Source organism: Rhinoderma darwinii, chromosome 1, assembly GCF_050947455.1.
Source record: "Rhinoderma darwinii isolate aRhiDar2 chromosome 1, aRhiDar2.hap1, whole genome shotgun sequence".
Classification (NCBI taxonomy): domain Eukaryota; kingdom Metazoa; phylum Chordata; class Amphibia; order Anura; family Rhinodermatidae; genus Rhinoderma; species Rhinoderma darwinii.
In genome coordinates, this window is record NC_134687.1 from 480,286,968 (window position 1) to 480,303,868 (window position 16,901).

Genomic DNA, 16,901 nt, shown 5'->3' on the forward strand with positions numbered 1-16,901 from the left:
CATTCTGGACTGATTGCAGATCACCTGCAATTGTGCGCGCACTGGCCCTTGACGGCCGTGCGCACGCCCTGCGGGAGACAGTCTCTGAAGCAGGAAGTGAGTGACGGCGTCTCCCAGGAGGAAGATTCTGCTGAGAACTCACATGTCCATGGCTGCGGCCCTCAGAGGGTAAGTCAGAACGACGGGCCGCAGCCATAGGCATTACATACAGTATATATGTTCCAGTATGTGCGTGTCTATATATGTAGTTAATTTTTGGTTTGTGGAGGGCAGCAATACAAGAATCCTGCACAGGGCACCATCCAACCTAAGGCCGGCCCTGGATATATTTAATAATTGTTCATTTTTATTTGTTACACCAGCTTTTTCAATTCCCCCTTTTTCCCTTTGGATTTAATACAATTTAATCGGTGGTGTACATCTGGGGTAACAGCTTATATAATAATTATTTCAAGTATCACTATGAGCTGAGCTTTGTTCTGGCAATGTATATATGTCAGAGCTTGGTTCTGGTACTGTATTTATGTACTGATCTTGGTTCTAGTGCTGGATATATGTACTGGCCTTGGTTCTGGTGCTGTATTTATGTACTGAGCTTGGTTCTATTGCTGTATTTATGTACGGAGCTTGGTTCTGGGGCTGTATATATATGTACGTAGTTTGGTTCTGGGGCTGTATACAAGTACTGAGCTTGGTTCTGGTGTTGTATACATATATATACTGAGCTTGGTTCTGGTGTTGTATTTATGTACTGAGCTTGGCTCTAGTGCCATATTTATGTACTGAGCTTGGTTCTGGAGCTGTAATTATATAGGATATATTTATAATAACAAAATTGCAGGGCAGATGTAATTGTTTTTAATTAATTGTCTATTGATAGGAACCTGTCAGGTAGCTTTAAACCCTTGTACCGCCACATGCAGTAATACATAACCTATTTCCAAAAATGTCCTAGTATGTTTTTTTTTCAGATGCATCAAAATGGATAAATGCAACTTTTAAAACGGCGCACACTATATGCTATCTACTCATTAAAGGATCACGAGGCGGTGCCGCTATCATGAAGAGTCACATAGTCCTGCCTCCAAACCCACGTTTCCATGCTTGATTGACATCGCCTGACTGTTATACATCACTACCAGTCTCCTCCAACTTTCTCGGATGCGCCATTTCCTTGTACTACTTGTGCACGCCACGTGCAGCGACGTGTACTCTGCCCGACTTCATCGCTGCACTGCGCATGCCAGGGGAGTACAAGGCAACAGCACATCCGCAAGAGGAAGAGGCTGGTAGTGATCTAGAACATCCAGGGGGATGTCAATCAAGACCTGGGGGGCGCCATTTAAATTTTCGCCTCAGGCAGCAGAAAAGCTAGAATCGGTCCTGCATATACCCTATTGTATACGAGTTATGGTAAATCACATTTACTCCTATGTGCTATTTAAACTGTGTAGACAGTAAAGATGATTGTGATTTCCTAAATATTCTAAAATTGTGTGCGCTTACAGCAAATGAAAATCGCTATGAAGGTTCCTGGGAAGGTGGAAAGAAGCAAGGCCCTGGAAAGTTTTATTATCTTGACAAAGGCCAAATGTATGAAGGAATATGGGTAGAAGATATTCCAAAGTGTGGATCTATGGTGGATTTTGGGCGTGCAGAAGCACCATGCCCAACAAAATATCCTATTCCAGAGGTAAAAAGTGTTTATATGTGTTCAACAACTGATCTATATTGTCCAACTGAAGAAGTTTTTATAGATGTGTCAAACAATTAACTTCTTTCCGCCGCAGCCATTTTTCAGATTTTCATTTTTTCCTCCCCATCTTCCAAAAGTATAACTTTTTTATCTTTCTGTCAATATAGCCAATATAGCTTGATTTTTTTGTGGGACGAGTTTAGTTTTTCATGACACCATTTATTCTACCATATAATGTACTAGGAAACGGGGAAAATAAATATTTGTGGGGAGGAATGTGAAAAAACAGCAATATCTCCATTTATTTTTCGCCGTGCAAACATGTAAAATTTATTCTGCGTGTCAATACGATTGTGGCGATGCCAAATTTATATATTTTTTTGTATTTTACTACTTTTAGAAAGAAAAAACTAATTGTTAAAAAGAAATTTTAATTTGTGTCATCACATTCTGAGAGTCTAAATATTTTAATTTTTTTATTCGATTATACGAGGGCTTATTTTTTGCAGGACGAGCTTTCGTTTTTGATGGGATCATTTTGGGTACATGCGAGTTTTTTGTGTGGGAGATGAGGTGACCAAAAAAAACAGCGATTCTGATGTTTGACATTTTATTTTTTACGGCGTTCACTGTGTGAGTTGAATAATATTATATTGTAATAGATCAGACTTTAATGGACGCGGCGATACCAATTATATATATATTTTTTTAACTTTTAATATTTTTTTGTACATAAAAAAAACAAACTTTATTTTACTATTTTTATTATATATTTGAACCAGCGGCCGTTGGATCGCTAGCACTATATACTGCAATACTAATGTACTGCAGTGTATCGTGACTTTGACAGTTTCCAATCAAGCCTTGACAAAAAATTTTTTTAGCAAAACACAAGAGTGGATTTGAAAAAAAAAGATGCATCAATCTTTTCTTTATACATTCCCTTCCTTTTGGATCAATTTCTGGCTTTGACTAAAGAAAACTGCTGCAAAAACTGCATCAAAACTAACTGTGTGTGTGGTCCTGGTCTGAAGGGGTTGTCCAGCTTCAGCAAATTAAAGGGTGAGGGTATGTTCACACTACAGCGTCCGTTACGGCCGAAATTACGTGGCTGTTTTCAGGAGAAAACAGCCCCGTAATTTCAGCCGTAACGGCATGTGCAGGCGCTTGAACGCCGCGTCCATTACGGACGTAATTGGCGCTGCTTTTCATTGGAGTCAATGAATAACGGCTCCAATTACGTCCCAAGAAGTGACAGGACACTTCTTTGGCGCGGGCATCTATTTACGCGCCGTCTTTTGACAGCGATGCGTAAATATACGCCTCGTGTGAACAGAGAAACGTCAGCCCATTGCTTTCAATGGGCAGATGTTTGTCAACGCATTCAAGCCGTAATTTCGGACGTAATTCCAGGCGTGAAACACCCGAATTACGTCCGTAATTAGTGTGTGTGAACATACCCTAACTATCGTTTAATATTTTTTTTTTTTTTTTTTATGACTGTATAGTATAGGGCAGGCGATTTCAGGAAATATTGCAATATATTTTATTAACCAATTCAGCCTCCTTTCATTGTAAAACTGCTCCAAAACGGCTGCCCCTATCCTCTCAGCTAGTGGCTACTGCTAGAGAAAATCTGTATATTCTGTGCCGTACACACTGAATACTGCTACTCTGTATGGGGGACACTTTATGCTGCCTGCTACTGAAACAGATACTCACAATTTCAGTGCATCAGACAACAGAATGTTTCAGTCTGTTTTTAACAAGTTAAAAAACAAATGTAACTGTTTTTTGCTTTTTAAAAAAAAAAATATATAATCTCCTAGGGGACTTGAACTAGCGATCGTTTGCATAATATACTGCAATACTTGCAGTACATTGTATTTTTTTACCGACTCCTAATAAGCCCTGTATCAGCTCCTAATAAGTTCTGAAGGGAGCAGAAGCACAAAGAAGGCAGACCTGGGAGCCTTCATTAGACCCCTAGGCTATGATGACAATCATGGGCAACCGGCAACCACGTTGTAGGGGGGGAGCCGGCCTATCGGAGGGGGCCGCGATTGACTACTGCATCTAAGTGGCCGAGAGTGGAGTTATCTCTGATCCCAGCCATTACAGTAAGATGTCAGCTGTATGTTACAGGCGACACCCACTGAGCGTGGAGCGAGCTTAGGCCATGAGCCCGCTTCATACTTACGCTTGGCATGACATGTCGCCAAGGGGCTAAGGCACAAGTGTTTTTGTTTTGTTTTTACATAGTTGTACCACAAGCTTTTTTTTTTCTATTGACATAGATGTATGAGGGCTTGTATTTTGCGAGACGAGTTGTATTTTTCAATGGCACCATTTTTGTGAAAGTTTTGGGGGGGTTAGAAAAATACAGAAATTCGGCTATTGTTTATTGCGTTTTGATTTTATGGCATTCACCGTGAAGTATAAATGACATCTTAACTTATAATGCAGGTCAGTACAATTTTTTTTAATGTTTTTTATGTTCCATCGATGGAGCTGTATAAGGGCTTGTTTTTTTTTGCGAGATGACATGTAGTTTTCATTGGTACCATTTTGGGGTACATACGACTTTTTGAACACTTTCTATTAATTTTTTTGTGAGGCGGATTGATTTTAAAAAAACAAACGAATTCTGGTGTCATGTTTCAGGTTTGTTTGTTTTTTTACAGCGTTTACTGTGCAGAAAAAGTAATATGTTAATTTTTTAGTATCGGTCGTTACAGATGCAGCGACTAAATTTGTATAGTTTTGTTTGGGGGTTTATTTTTTTCTATAATAGCATTGGTTACGAGAAAGTTTTATTTTTCTTGTTTTTTTAACTATGATTTAATTTTTTTAATACTTTAGGAACACTTTCTTACAAAATATATTAGTGCCACAAAAGAACTTAAATATGTGATCCTTTGAACGCCTACATTATATACTGCACTACTAGTTCAATGTATTATGTCTGTCAGAATTATACTGACAGGTAGCTGTCATGGCAACCCATTGGCACCCTGCGATCGTGTCACGGGGGCAACCACTGTCAAATGCCACAGTTCCTATTGACTGCAGCATGTAATGGGTTAAACAGCCAGAGGTGGGACCCGCATCTATCAGACATTTATGGCATATCCTGTGGATATGTCATAAATGTCCCTGATAGTACAACCCCAAAAATTACATACACCGTTTTTCTAAGTTTATTAAGCTACAAATTGGCCCTGGTCGTTAAAACGGATCCTGTCAGTAGGTTTGGAGCCACTGCATAACAACTTGCTGGTGGGTTAGTGGCTCCAAACCTACTGACAGGACAGTGTTAGGAAATGTCCGTTTCTTTAAGTTTGTCATGACTACTAGCCTAGCTTCTGGGCGGCTCTGGGTTGATTTTCAGAGCCAATCCCATTTCTCTGTTTTCATCAGATTCTAGGGTGGAGTATTTTAGTCAGGTCAGTTTTCTCATTGTTGCTTGTGAATTTCTTTGTGTATGCAGTTTCTGATCACGCTCCTGGTTACACCTTGTATCACCTGACTATTTGGATTCTTGGAACTGGACCTCGGCCCTGTCTTTAGATTAACCCTTTGCTTACTGATTTGGACATTCTGCTCTCGGCTGGTTTTAACCTCTGCAACTCCTGGCATTCTTCTGTTTACTGATGTGGACTTACACTCCCTTCTGGTTGTGAACTGTGTTGCTGTTCACCCTCTGGCTGTCTGGTTTTCTGTTCTGGTATTGCCTGCATTTCACCTTCTGCCCAACACCATATTCTGTTAATCAGGGGCGTAGCTAAAGGCTCATAGGTCCCGACGCAAAGGTTCTTCTTGGGGGCCCCCCCCCCCAAACTTCTCATGGCCGATGGCCCGCAGCTTTCAGCTGCATCGCTGGGTCTCCTAAGTGATCCAACAATGCAGCACTAGCAGCCAGGGGTGTCACTAAGGATTTAAACATCAGGCAGAATAGTCCCAATACATATGTGCCCCCCCCAAAAAAGCGTCATATATATATATATATAAGACGGCATATCTATAGCAATACGACCCTATAGCTATGGATAGGTTTAGATACAGCGGCTCAGCAGACAGTATCACACATGATAGGGTTAGATATAGGGCCCAGCTCACTGACATTGCGGTTCCAGCGCTAGACCTAGGAAAGGTAAGTATAAGAACTATTTTCCTTTATGTGTTACTAATTATTTTTGTGTGTTTGTATTTTTTCACAAGTTCAGTTGTTTGACTACTTCAGATTCGAGGACTACTTCGATAACAGCGGGTTTCTTTTCTCAATAAAACGGATAACGTGGGTTGTGTGGGATTTTTATTTCAATAAAATATTTTTTCTATGTCTTTCTATGTCTTTGTATTTGTTTAAACTTTCTAACTACCACCTTAGTAATGGCTGCTGGGTGATTGACAACGTCCATTACTAAAGCGAGGGTTAATGTTAGGGGGGATTCACACGAACGTGTATTCGTTCCGTGCGGGCCGCGTGGTTTTCACGCGCCACGCACAGACCAATACAAGTCTATGGGGCAGTACAGACAGTCCGTGCTTTTTGCGCAGCGTTTGTCAGCTGCGCAAAAAACGCGACATGTTCAATATCTCCGCGTATTTCGCACATCACGCACCCATTGAAGTCAATGGGTGCGTGAAAACCACGCAGGTCGCACGGAAGCACTTCCGTGCGAACCGACTGAAACAGCGCACCAGCTGTCAAAAGGATGAATGTAAACAGAAAAGCACGACGTTCTTTTCTGTTTCCAAACATCCAAACGGAGTGTCTTTTTAGATGAGCGAACCCGGACAACCGAACTGAACTTCACCGGGTTCGGCCGAACTCGTTTTGGCCAAACCCGGCAAAAAAAATTCCGGTAAGCGACGTCAGGAGATAGTCACTGTCAAGGGTGCTGAAAGAGTTAAACTGTTTCAGCACCATGGACAGTGACTTCCGATCCCAATATACATGAACCTGTAAAAAAAAAAACGAAGTTCTGACTTACCGATAACTCCCGGCTTCTTCCTCCAGTCTGACCTCCCGGGATGACAATTCAGTCCAAGTGACAGCTCCAGCCAATCACAGGCCAAGCACAGGCTGCAGCGGTCACATGGACTGCCGCGTCATCCAGGGAGGTGGGGCCCGATGTCAAGAGAGGCGCGTCACCAAGGACGCGTCACCAAGGCAACGGCCGGGAGGGAAGTTCTCGGTAAGTACGAACTTTTTCTTTTTTTTTAACAGGTTGCTGTATATTGTGTTCGGCATTCACTGTCGAGGGTGCTGAAAGAGTTACTGCCGATCAGTTAGCTCTTTCAGCACCTTGGACAGTGACGGGCGTCGTCTAGCCTCATCTCTATGATGGCGCGTGCGCGAAAATCACGCAGCCGCGCATCATACACGGATGACACACGCAGCTGTCAAATGGTTTTTGCGCGCGCAAAACGCCGCGTTGTTTGCGCGCGCAAAAACGCAACGTTCGTCTGAATCTGCCCTTAGACATGAAGAGGCTAAAACGAATCCCCATTATTACCACAGTACCCACCGCCACCAGGAAGAGCCGGGTACGATCCAGTACCCGACCGTCTGTAGTGACGGTCACGCACTGGGGCGGCCGCAGGCTGGTACTACTAGGCTGGGAAAGCCCAAAAACAGTGGCCCTTCCCACCCTGGTAATACTAGCCTGCTGCTGCTGTGTTGCATCTGTCTGGTTATAAAAATGGGGGAACCTCACATTGTGCTGTCCAATTATTTATAAAAAAAAAAACAGTGGCACTCCCCATTTTTCATAACCAGCCAGATACAACGCAGCATTACCAGGGTGGGAAGGGCCACTGTTTTTGGCCTTTCCCAGCCTGATTATACCAGCCTGCGGCCGCCCCATTTCCCGACCCTCATTACAGATGGTCAGGTACTGGATCATACCCGGCTCTTCCTGGCACCCCTGGTGGCGGTGTGTACCGGGGTAATAATGGGGGTTAGTGTTAGCCAGTGAAAAGGCTAACACTAAGCCCTGCCTTAGTAATGGACGCTGTCAATCAGTCAGCGTCCATTACAAAGGCGGTAGCGATAAAGTTTAAAAAAAATACAAAGACAAAGAAAAAATTGATTTATTGAAATAAAAAAAAAAACACACAACCCTCATTAATCATTTTATTGAGAATAAAAAATCCGTCATCAAAGTAGTCTTCGAAACCGACGTAGACCAACGACCGAACGTGTAAAAAAACATTAGTAAGGGCCTGTTCACATCACCGCTGCCATTCCGTTGAGCGGTTCCATCAGGTAACCCCTCAACAGAAAAGCAAACTGAAACCTCAGCTTCCGTTTCCCTCACCATTGATCGGAAACGTTGCTATAGGTTTCCGTTTGTCACCGCTGTGGCAGGATTCAGTTGTTTTGCATTGTCAACTGCGCTATTGATTCTGCCAAAACAACGGAACCTGTTCATAACGGTGACAAACGGAAACCATTAGCAAAGTTTCCATCACCATTGAGATCAATGGTGATGCAAACGGAAGCTAAGGTTTCCATTTGGCTTTCCGTGGAGGGGTTAACCCAACAGAACCCCTCAATGGAAGGGCAGTGGTGATGTGAACAGGGCCTTAGATACAGGGCCCATATGCACGTGTGATACGGTTTGTTGGACCCTGTATCTAAGCCTATTGTAGGCTTAGATACAGGGTCCAGCAGGCAGTAATCTTATGAAGTATAAGATTACTGTCTGCTGGGGCCCTATATCTAAGCCTAACACACGGTAGGCTTTAGAGGGGTTGTCCAGACATTAAACATTGATGGCCTATCCTCAGGATAGGCCATCAATAGCTGATGGGTTGGGGGGTGCGACTCCCGGGACCCTCGCCAATCAGCTTTTTTGAAGGGGGTGCAGTGCTCGTACAAGAACTGCTTCCCCTTAATTTCCCTCAATTGCTCACACTGTGAATTGCTGACACATCCGTGTCGGTGATTCAGTGTGAGAAAGTGACCAGAATGAAAGGGAAGTAGCGCTCGTACGAGCGGCTGCACCCCCCTTCAAAACCGCTAATTGGCAGGGGTCCCGGGTGTCGGACCACGACCCATCAGCTTCAGCAAGACAGTAATATTAAACTTACCCACCCCAGCGGAGCTCCTCACTCCATCAAGTGTTGAGATGTTGTGCACAGAGCATAGCGTCATGACGTTATGCGCTGCGCACAGCGCTGTGACGTCAGAACCTCCGCTGCGCTCCGGAAAGAGGGAGGTTAAGTAGTCAGTTACTATAGTAACAGGGACCCGTGTAGTTTATTACATATGCCCCAGTTACTATAGTAACTTTTCATTGATGTGCTGCGGGGGGCCGCGGGCCCCCCTGGCTTCGGGGCCCAGTCGCAAATGCGACCGCTGCGACCCCTATAATTACGCCACTGCTGTTAATGCAACCTGGGTTCGATGCAGCCAAATCCAACCTACCTTGCAGTGGGCTCTGGTGAAGACCATAGAGTAGCCTTAGACTCTGCTGATAAGAGTAGTGACGGACTTGAGGTAGCAGATTATTTGCACGCTTATTCCGGACAGTTTCCAGCTGCCTTTGGGGAATCGCCTGCAGAGCAATTCCATAACTTGCACTCTGGGGAATTGCAGGTTGCCTTTAAGAGGTCAAATGTTCTGCAAAAATTAGACATGTTTTTTTTTTTCTTAAGAAAAATTGTGAGTACAATGGGAAGTAGCATAAAAACTGTACAATAGCATCTAAAAAAATAAATATGGTGAAAGTGCATTGTACTTCCCTTTTAAGAAGAAGAACAATGCTCTATTTTCTTAAACTTTGTGTTTCAAAGAAAGTGTAGAACAAACAAAACATTTCTTTCATAATTTCAATAAAGACATAATCATTGCATATCAATATAAATAATAGAAGCACACTGTTCAAGAGTTTTGACAAAAATACCATCTGCTTCCTCCAGTCCACTGTGCATCCTGTTTCCGCCACTACATACAATATTTTGAAGGTTTACCACCCATTTTCTGTGACATTTTTCCTGGCAGTTTCTGAAATGATTATGAGAAATGTTATTCAAATGTTTAAAGGAAATCTCTAGTTTAGTTTACAATAAAATCTCATCTAGCAAGTTTGGATCTATCCTTTAGAGCAGGGCTTCTCAATCTTTTTCTACTGGGGACTCACTAGCCAGAACACGGCAATGCCTGGGCCTCAACATTGGTCGTAGTCCATGCCAATATTTCAATTTATCTTAACGTTTGTCTCTGGTACCTGGCAGAACATTAAAATGAGCACAAAAGGAGTTAATTATTTTGTTAAATCAGAGATTGCAGCAACCACCGAAAGACCTGTGCATCACATGATCCCTTAGGCTATGTTCACACGGGGTATTTTGCCAAGTTTTTTGACGCGGAAACCGCGTCGCAAAACTCGGCAAAAACGGCCCGAAAATGCCTCCCATTGATTTCAATGGGAGGCGTCGGCGTCTTTTTCCCGCGAGCAATAAAACTGCCTCGCGGGAAAAAGAAGCGACATGCCCTATCTTCGGGCGCTTCCGTCTCTGACCTCCCATTGACTTCAATAGGAGGCAGAGAAAGCGTATTTTGCGCTGTTTTATGCCCGCGGCGCTCAATGGCCGCGGGCGAAAAACGGCGCGAAAATCGGCGTGCAGGGAGAGCAATATCTGCCTCAAACTTCCAAACGGAATTTTGAGGCAGATATTCCTCCTGCAAAATACCCCGTGTGAACATAGCCTTATGAAAAAACGACCTCCCCAGCTGCGTCTTAAACATCGTTCACATCTGTTGGGGTTCCGTCAGACCTTTCCGTCAGGGGAACCCATCAACGTAAACCATAGCTTTCCGTTTGCATTACCATTGATTTCTATGGTTAGGGTATGTTCACACAGCTTAGCAAAATACGTCTGAAAATACGGAGTTGTTTTCAAGCGAAAACCGCTCCTGATTTTCAGACATTTTTGAAACTGGTGTTTTTCGCGGTGTATTTAACGTCCGTTTTTGGAGCTGTTTTTCAATGGAGTCAATGAAAAACAGCTCCAAAAACGTTCCAAGAAATGACCTGCACTTCTTTTTACGCAGCGTATTTTGAAAACGACGCGTAAAATTACGCCTCGTGGGAACAGAACACCGTAAATCCCATTGCAAAAAGTAGGCAGATGTTTGGAGGCGTAATAGTGCCGTTTTTTCAGGCATAATTCGAGGCGTAAACGGCCCGAATTACGTCTGAAAACACATCGTGTGAACATAGCCAAATGCTTCAGTTGTTAATGGTTTCAGTTTGTCTCCGTTAAGTACGGTTTCCGTGTTTTTTCGGCGGAATAGTGTAGTCGACTACGCTATTGATCGTCCGAAAGTCTGAACCAAGTTATGTTTATTTTGGTGCAGATTTAAGTACTGAACCAAGGAGTGCAGCGACATGGCCGTGACAGAGGCAACCAGCATTCTGACTTGGGCAAAGACACACATTCAAGTTCTCTTGGCAGTCAACATTCTGGGAGTGGACAACTGTATCACCGACTTTCTCAACCAAAAAAAAAGACTAATCTAGGGGAGAGGGCCCTTCTTACCAAAGTTTTCAGAGAAAATTGCTCAAGGATAGACATGGCTTTCAGTTTGAATCACAAGCTTCCTCACTTTGTATCTTAGGCAGAGGGTCTCCGTAATTCTTTTCGCCCCAGATTGGCCCTGTCGGGCCTGGTGTGGTCGCTCTTCTGGCCTTTTCCTCCTGTCGTTTGCTTGTTCGGCAAGACCTGCTCTCTTAGGGACCCTTCTTCCACCCCAATTTATCAGCTTTGTTTAACAGCATGGCTGTTGAAGCCGCTGTACTGAGGTCACATGGTTTTTCTGAACAAGTCATTCAAACTACAAAGCCATCTTCCTCTCGGATCTACTATAGAACGAGGAATTATTTTTTCAGTTGGTGCAAGGAGAGGCAGTTTCCTCAGTCACAATTTTCCTTTTCTCACCTGCTCTCCTTCTTTCAAGAAGGCCTAAGCCTAGGTCTTGGCCTTAGCTCTCAAAGGTCAGAGGTCAGTTTTTTCTGTTCTCCCTCAGCCACCGTTGGCAGTCAAGTCCACTGTCCATGCCTCCCTCCAAGGTGGCCCATGTTTCTCCCCCCTACCACCAGCCTACATCTCCATGGTACCTTAATCTGGATGCTTTGCAGTCTTCTCCTTTTGAGTCGCTGGATGATATTTTTCTCTCCTGGAAGGTATCCTGCAAGGCATTCCTGTCGAAGGGAAAAGCTTTCCATCCGGATGATGGCCCATTCCGCTAGTGGTGGATGACTCATGGGCTGTTTAGCATATACCTTCGGCTCTACAGGTGTAGCTGCTACCTGGTCTTCCCTCCACACCCTCTATAAATTCTTAAGGATGCATACCTTTGCGTGCTTTGACGGCTCCATCGGCTGCAGCATTTTGCATGTGGTAGTGCACTGACCGCATTCGGGACTGCTATTGAATGTCCCAAAGTAAATTTTCCTCCGGGGTGATTTTTTTTCCGGTTTCTCATATGGATCACGGTTCTCATTATTAGTCATAACAATTTATGTTTTCTCTGCTTCTCCTACTACTTATGTACAAACTGGTTAGCTCAATGTCTGCAGGAGGGCTATACTATGATAGGAAGATCTGATACGTTTTCGCCTAGTGACCGCCTCCTAGTGGTAGCTTGTGCCCCCCAATGTACGTGTCGAGAAAGGGATTTAACATTGAGCATTAAAAAAACTATTTTTTTTTAAATGTGCAATACAATACTGTCCTTTTTTTTTGCCATCAGAGTCAAAGTCTTGAAAAAACAGCACAGAATATAACAACAATTTCTCTTATATATATTGGAAGTAGGCCCTGATTAGAATAACATTATGAGCATAGTAAGCAGTTCCCCTAATGTGGTCCAGAAGAATAGAATAAGGGTATGTGCACACGATAGCAGGCATTTACGTCTGAAAAGACAGACTGTTTTCAGGAGAAAACAGCTGCCTCATTTCAGTCGTAAATGCTCCTCCTCGCATTTTGCGAGGCTTCTCTGACAGCCGTAAATTTTGAGCTGCTCTTCTTTGAGTTCAATGAAGAACGGCTCAAATTACGTCTGAAAGAAGTGTCCTGCACTTCTTTTGATGAGGCTGTATTTTTACGCGTCGTCGTTTGACAACTGTCAAACGACGACGCGTAAATGACAGGTTGTCTTGCAGAGTACGTCGGCAAACCCATTCAAATGAATGGGCAGATGTTTGCCGACGTATTATAGCCCTATTTTCAGACGTAAAATGAGGCATAATACGCCTCGTTTACATCTGAAAATAGGTTGTGTGAACCCAGCCTTACTCATTGCTTCCTCAAAAAGTGATGGACTCAGTTGTTGGGCATATCTGGGAGAACTAGAGGAGGAAAAAGGGACTAAAGAGAGGGGGGCAGGTGGGGTATTAGGTATACATGTTAAAGGGAACATGTCACCAGCATTTCACCTTTTAAACCAGCAATACCAGGTGGTAGTGTGTGAAAAATCATTTCTATATAACGGTCTTCTTAGTCGGCTCTGTAGCTTTAGTATTCAGTTTTTTAGTGTTCCCACACCGTATGCTAATGAGCATAAAAGAGTCATATCTTCATTCCTCAAGTCTTTCAGAGTTTACCCCACCTCCTTACTTTTGATTGACAGCTACTCGCCTTTCCCCAGCACACAAAATCCCACGCTTATGAACTGATGTCCTCTTCTGGTGTGTGCGCACAAAGGGACACCGTATTATTACGAAAAAAAGGCGCAAAATGTTTGCAGACCATTATTAACAGACGGAGTTTAGGAGAGGGGATAATGGTAATGAACTTTTGATAGCAACGGCCAGCGAGGGATATGTAAAGTTCAATAGGTGAAATGCTGGTGGCCCTTTAATAAAGAAAGATTTCTGAGACTAGGCAAAAATGAGGCGGGCATAGTCAGCTCAGTAGGTGAGCTGTCTTATCGACAGTAGAGGAATATTTCTTCCCGGAGGTTGTCAAATATTTCATCTGCATAATCTCATTGACCCTGGCAAGGCATTGAGAGATAGTTGGCAATGTTGAGGTTTTCTATTGGGCTGGCACGCATGCCTTGTCAGCGTTTAGAACATATCTTCGAAGGGAGCATTGATATTTTCAGACAGGGATGTTGCTGCCATAGAGGATGGAGAGCCCTGCGTCATTTGGTAGACACCAACCTGTAATTTATCAGGTTGTAGAACAAACCTCTTGCCAGAAAGTGGCAAGGAGGCAACAGGACCAGAAGACATGCAGGAAGAGGCCTTCTCCTTATCCACATCTCCACCCCAGGGTGAAGACCATAGGAAACAAACATTTTTCCTAACACCGTAGGGACTTTGTACTAGTGAGTCAGTAGTTTGTAATTTGCTTTCCGTTACCTTGATAAGATTGAGGGTTTTATGCGCTAGGAGGGGGTGGCAGCATTTTTCCTGTGCAGTTCAGGTGGTTTGAAGGTCTCTTTTCCACTTGGAGAAGTAAGGAGTGTTCAGGAAGAGGGGGCAAAGAGGCAGTTCTATTTCATAGAACAGAATTGTCTGATTGGGCCCCCAGCAGAGCACAGGGACTCACAAGGGGTAAGGGTTTGAGTTGTACATGTAGAGGGTTGAAGTGAGGATAGTAAGTGATTAATTTCAGATAGGCGCCAGGAGCCGAGAGAAGGAAAGTTCATGGGACATGAAAATTATGTGGTCCATGGTGTACTATTAAGTATCTCACTTTGATTTTTCCTCTTTGTATTTATACCCCAAAGTAACCTCCAGCATTACCCGGTATGAAAGCTGGGTTTCCTAAGATCAGGAAGAGAGTACATATTGTCATTTTAAAGTGGAAAATAGCACCAAGGAGACCAAGATTTGCAGAGCAAATTGTTTTAAATCCATTTAGCTACTTAGTTACATAGATATACTCTACATAAAAAGCGGAGTAACATAGGAAGTACATTATTTATCTTGTATTAGTCCTTGGTTACTTCCCGTTTTATAGCTCAGAGCTGCATTCACAATTCTGATGGTTTCTTTTTAAAGAAGAATTTGAGGCATACTGCTCAAAGTAAGCTCCTCTATATGCTCAGTTAGGCCCCCTGCACACGGCCGTAGCCATAAACACGGTCCGCGATTAAAGGCAAGGCCGCCCGCGGAGAGTCACCCGCCTCTGCGGGCCATGTTTCCATTATAAAAGTATGGGAGCACGGTCCGTAAAATCAAAAAATAGAATGTATTATTTTTTACAGGTTAATTTAATTGTGGATCAAAATTACGTTTGTGTGCATGGGGCCTTATACATGTCATCACCAACAGCTAAAAGCTGCTTTTCTTGGCCTCTGGGAGAGTAAGGCTGGGTTCACACGACCATGTTACGTCCGTAATGTACGGAACGTATTTCGGCCGGAAGACCCGGACCGAACACACTGCAGGGGGCCGGGCTCCTAGCATCATAGTGATGTACGACGCTAGGAGTCCCTGCCTCTGCGTGGAACTGTCCCGTACTGTAATCATTATTACAGTACGGGACAGTTGTCCTGCAGCGAGGCAGGGACTCCTAGCATCGTACATCACTATGATGCTAGGAGCCCGGCCCCCTGCACTGTGTTCGGTCCGGGTCTTCCGGCCGAAATACGTTCCGTACATTACGGACGTAACATGGTCGTGTGAACCCAGCCTTAGTCTGTTTCTAAGGCCGAATTCAGACGACCATAGTATACATCCATGTGACCGCCGTTAAAACAATGGCCGTCACACGGACGCATGTATTTCAATGGAGCTGTTCACATGGCCGTTGTGTTTCAACAGACCGTGTGAATGGCCTGTTGAAAAATAGAACATCTATTTTTTTCCGTTTTCACGGATCTCACGATATACTCAAGTCCATGAGGGATCCATGAAAATGGGACCCGCATGGGTGCAACACGGACATGAAAAATTGCAGTTTTTCACGTCTGAGTTTGCACTCGTTCGTGTGAATCTGGCCTTACTCTGTTATAGCTGTGATATAAAGATGAGCAGTATATCGTCCTTCAAAGGCTGCCATGTGCTCCTTCTTGGATTATAAGAAGGATTTGTGAAGGAAGTTTTATTATCGCTCTAATTGGTGAATGTAGCTCTGTCTGTAAGAAGCGCCTAACTCATGCTGCAAGCAGGGGAAATCTGTGGAGGAAGAATTTGCTGTGCTTGGGACATAACAGGGTGTAGCTTGACCAGTAGTTATTGGCATAATCCAGTCAAAGGCATGTCCGTTTGCTACCGAAGCTATAAGGCTACGTAGCTATTTGAAATCTTGTTTTTTTGCAAGATTTAATTTTGCCATTTATTTATTTATTTCTGTTAGTTAAATCACTGAACACTGCATCTCAAACGGCTAGAAACCATCGAATGGCGCTTAAAGTCTCCACAATCTCTCTCAAAGCAACACACTAGAATCACCTCACATTGCTGACATGGGACTACAAGTACGATACCTTTGTGCTCCACACCTCTAGTTTTTTCACTTTCCAGACCAAACAGTTAAGGGGCAGCCTCTTCCAACTTGCTTCACCTGACCATTTACCACACAGAAGTAGTAACACTACTGTAACTCCAGGAGCAGCATCTCTCTGCCTCGCAGCACCTTGGTCAACCCCTTTTTCAAACTCCATCCACACCCAGTGTGTTTGCAGAGGAGGCTAGCGTGACTCCACATCAGGCTGCAATCATGGGCAAGGTGGAAATGAAGCTTTCCATCACACAGTCCTGCCCATGGTTGCAGGCGGACATGGAGTCACGCTAGTCTCCTCACAGAAACGACTCTGGTGGTGGATGGAGTTTTAGGGTGTCAGCAGAAGGGCTGTGAAGAAGAGAGAGATAATTCTACTGCAACTCCAGCAGAAGCATCAGCTCACTCAACTACGCTATCATTTCTGCGTAAAAAAAACGAAACTTTACGGAATGAAAAACTGCAATGGAAGCATTATCATTGAAATCAACGGTAATGCAAATGGAAGCTATGGTTTCCATTTGACCTTCCGTTCATTGGTTCCTCCAAAGGAAAGCTCGAGCAGACCTGATGAACGGAAGCCCGACACTGATGTGAACAGGCCCTAAGTGAGCGTTTCTTCATGCAGCACCCACTCCCACAAATGACAAGAAGCTGTTGCCGTGGAGTGAGGGCTTAAATCAATTTTTAGATTTTGGCAAAATCAGAATCACGGCTCATTGAACGAGCC

The 16,901-nt window shown here is 43.8% G+C and overlaps 1 protein-coding gene across 2 annotated transcripts in view; it reads left to right on the plus strand.

Annotated features, from left to right (window-relative positions):
* The window catches only part of MORN3 (MORN repeat containing 3), a 51,639-nt gene that overhangs the window by 25,445 nt on the left and 9,293 nt on the right, over positions 1-16,901 (plus strand). For both annotated transcript variants that reach the window (XM_075854758.1, XM_075854762.1), the window contains exon 5: positions 1,509-1,693. In XM_075854758.1, coding sequence (XP_075710873.1) covers positions 1,509-1,693 — 185 coding nt within the window. The remainder of the gene's footprint in view (positions 1-1,508; positions 1,694-16,901) is intronic.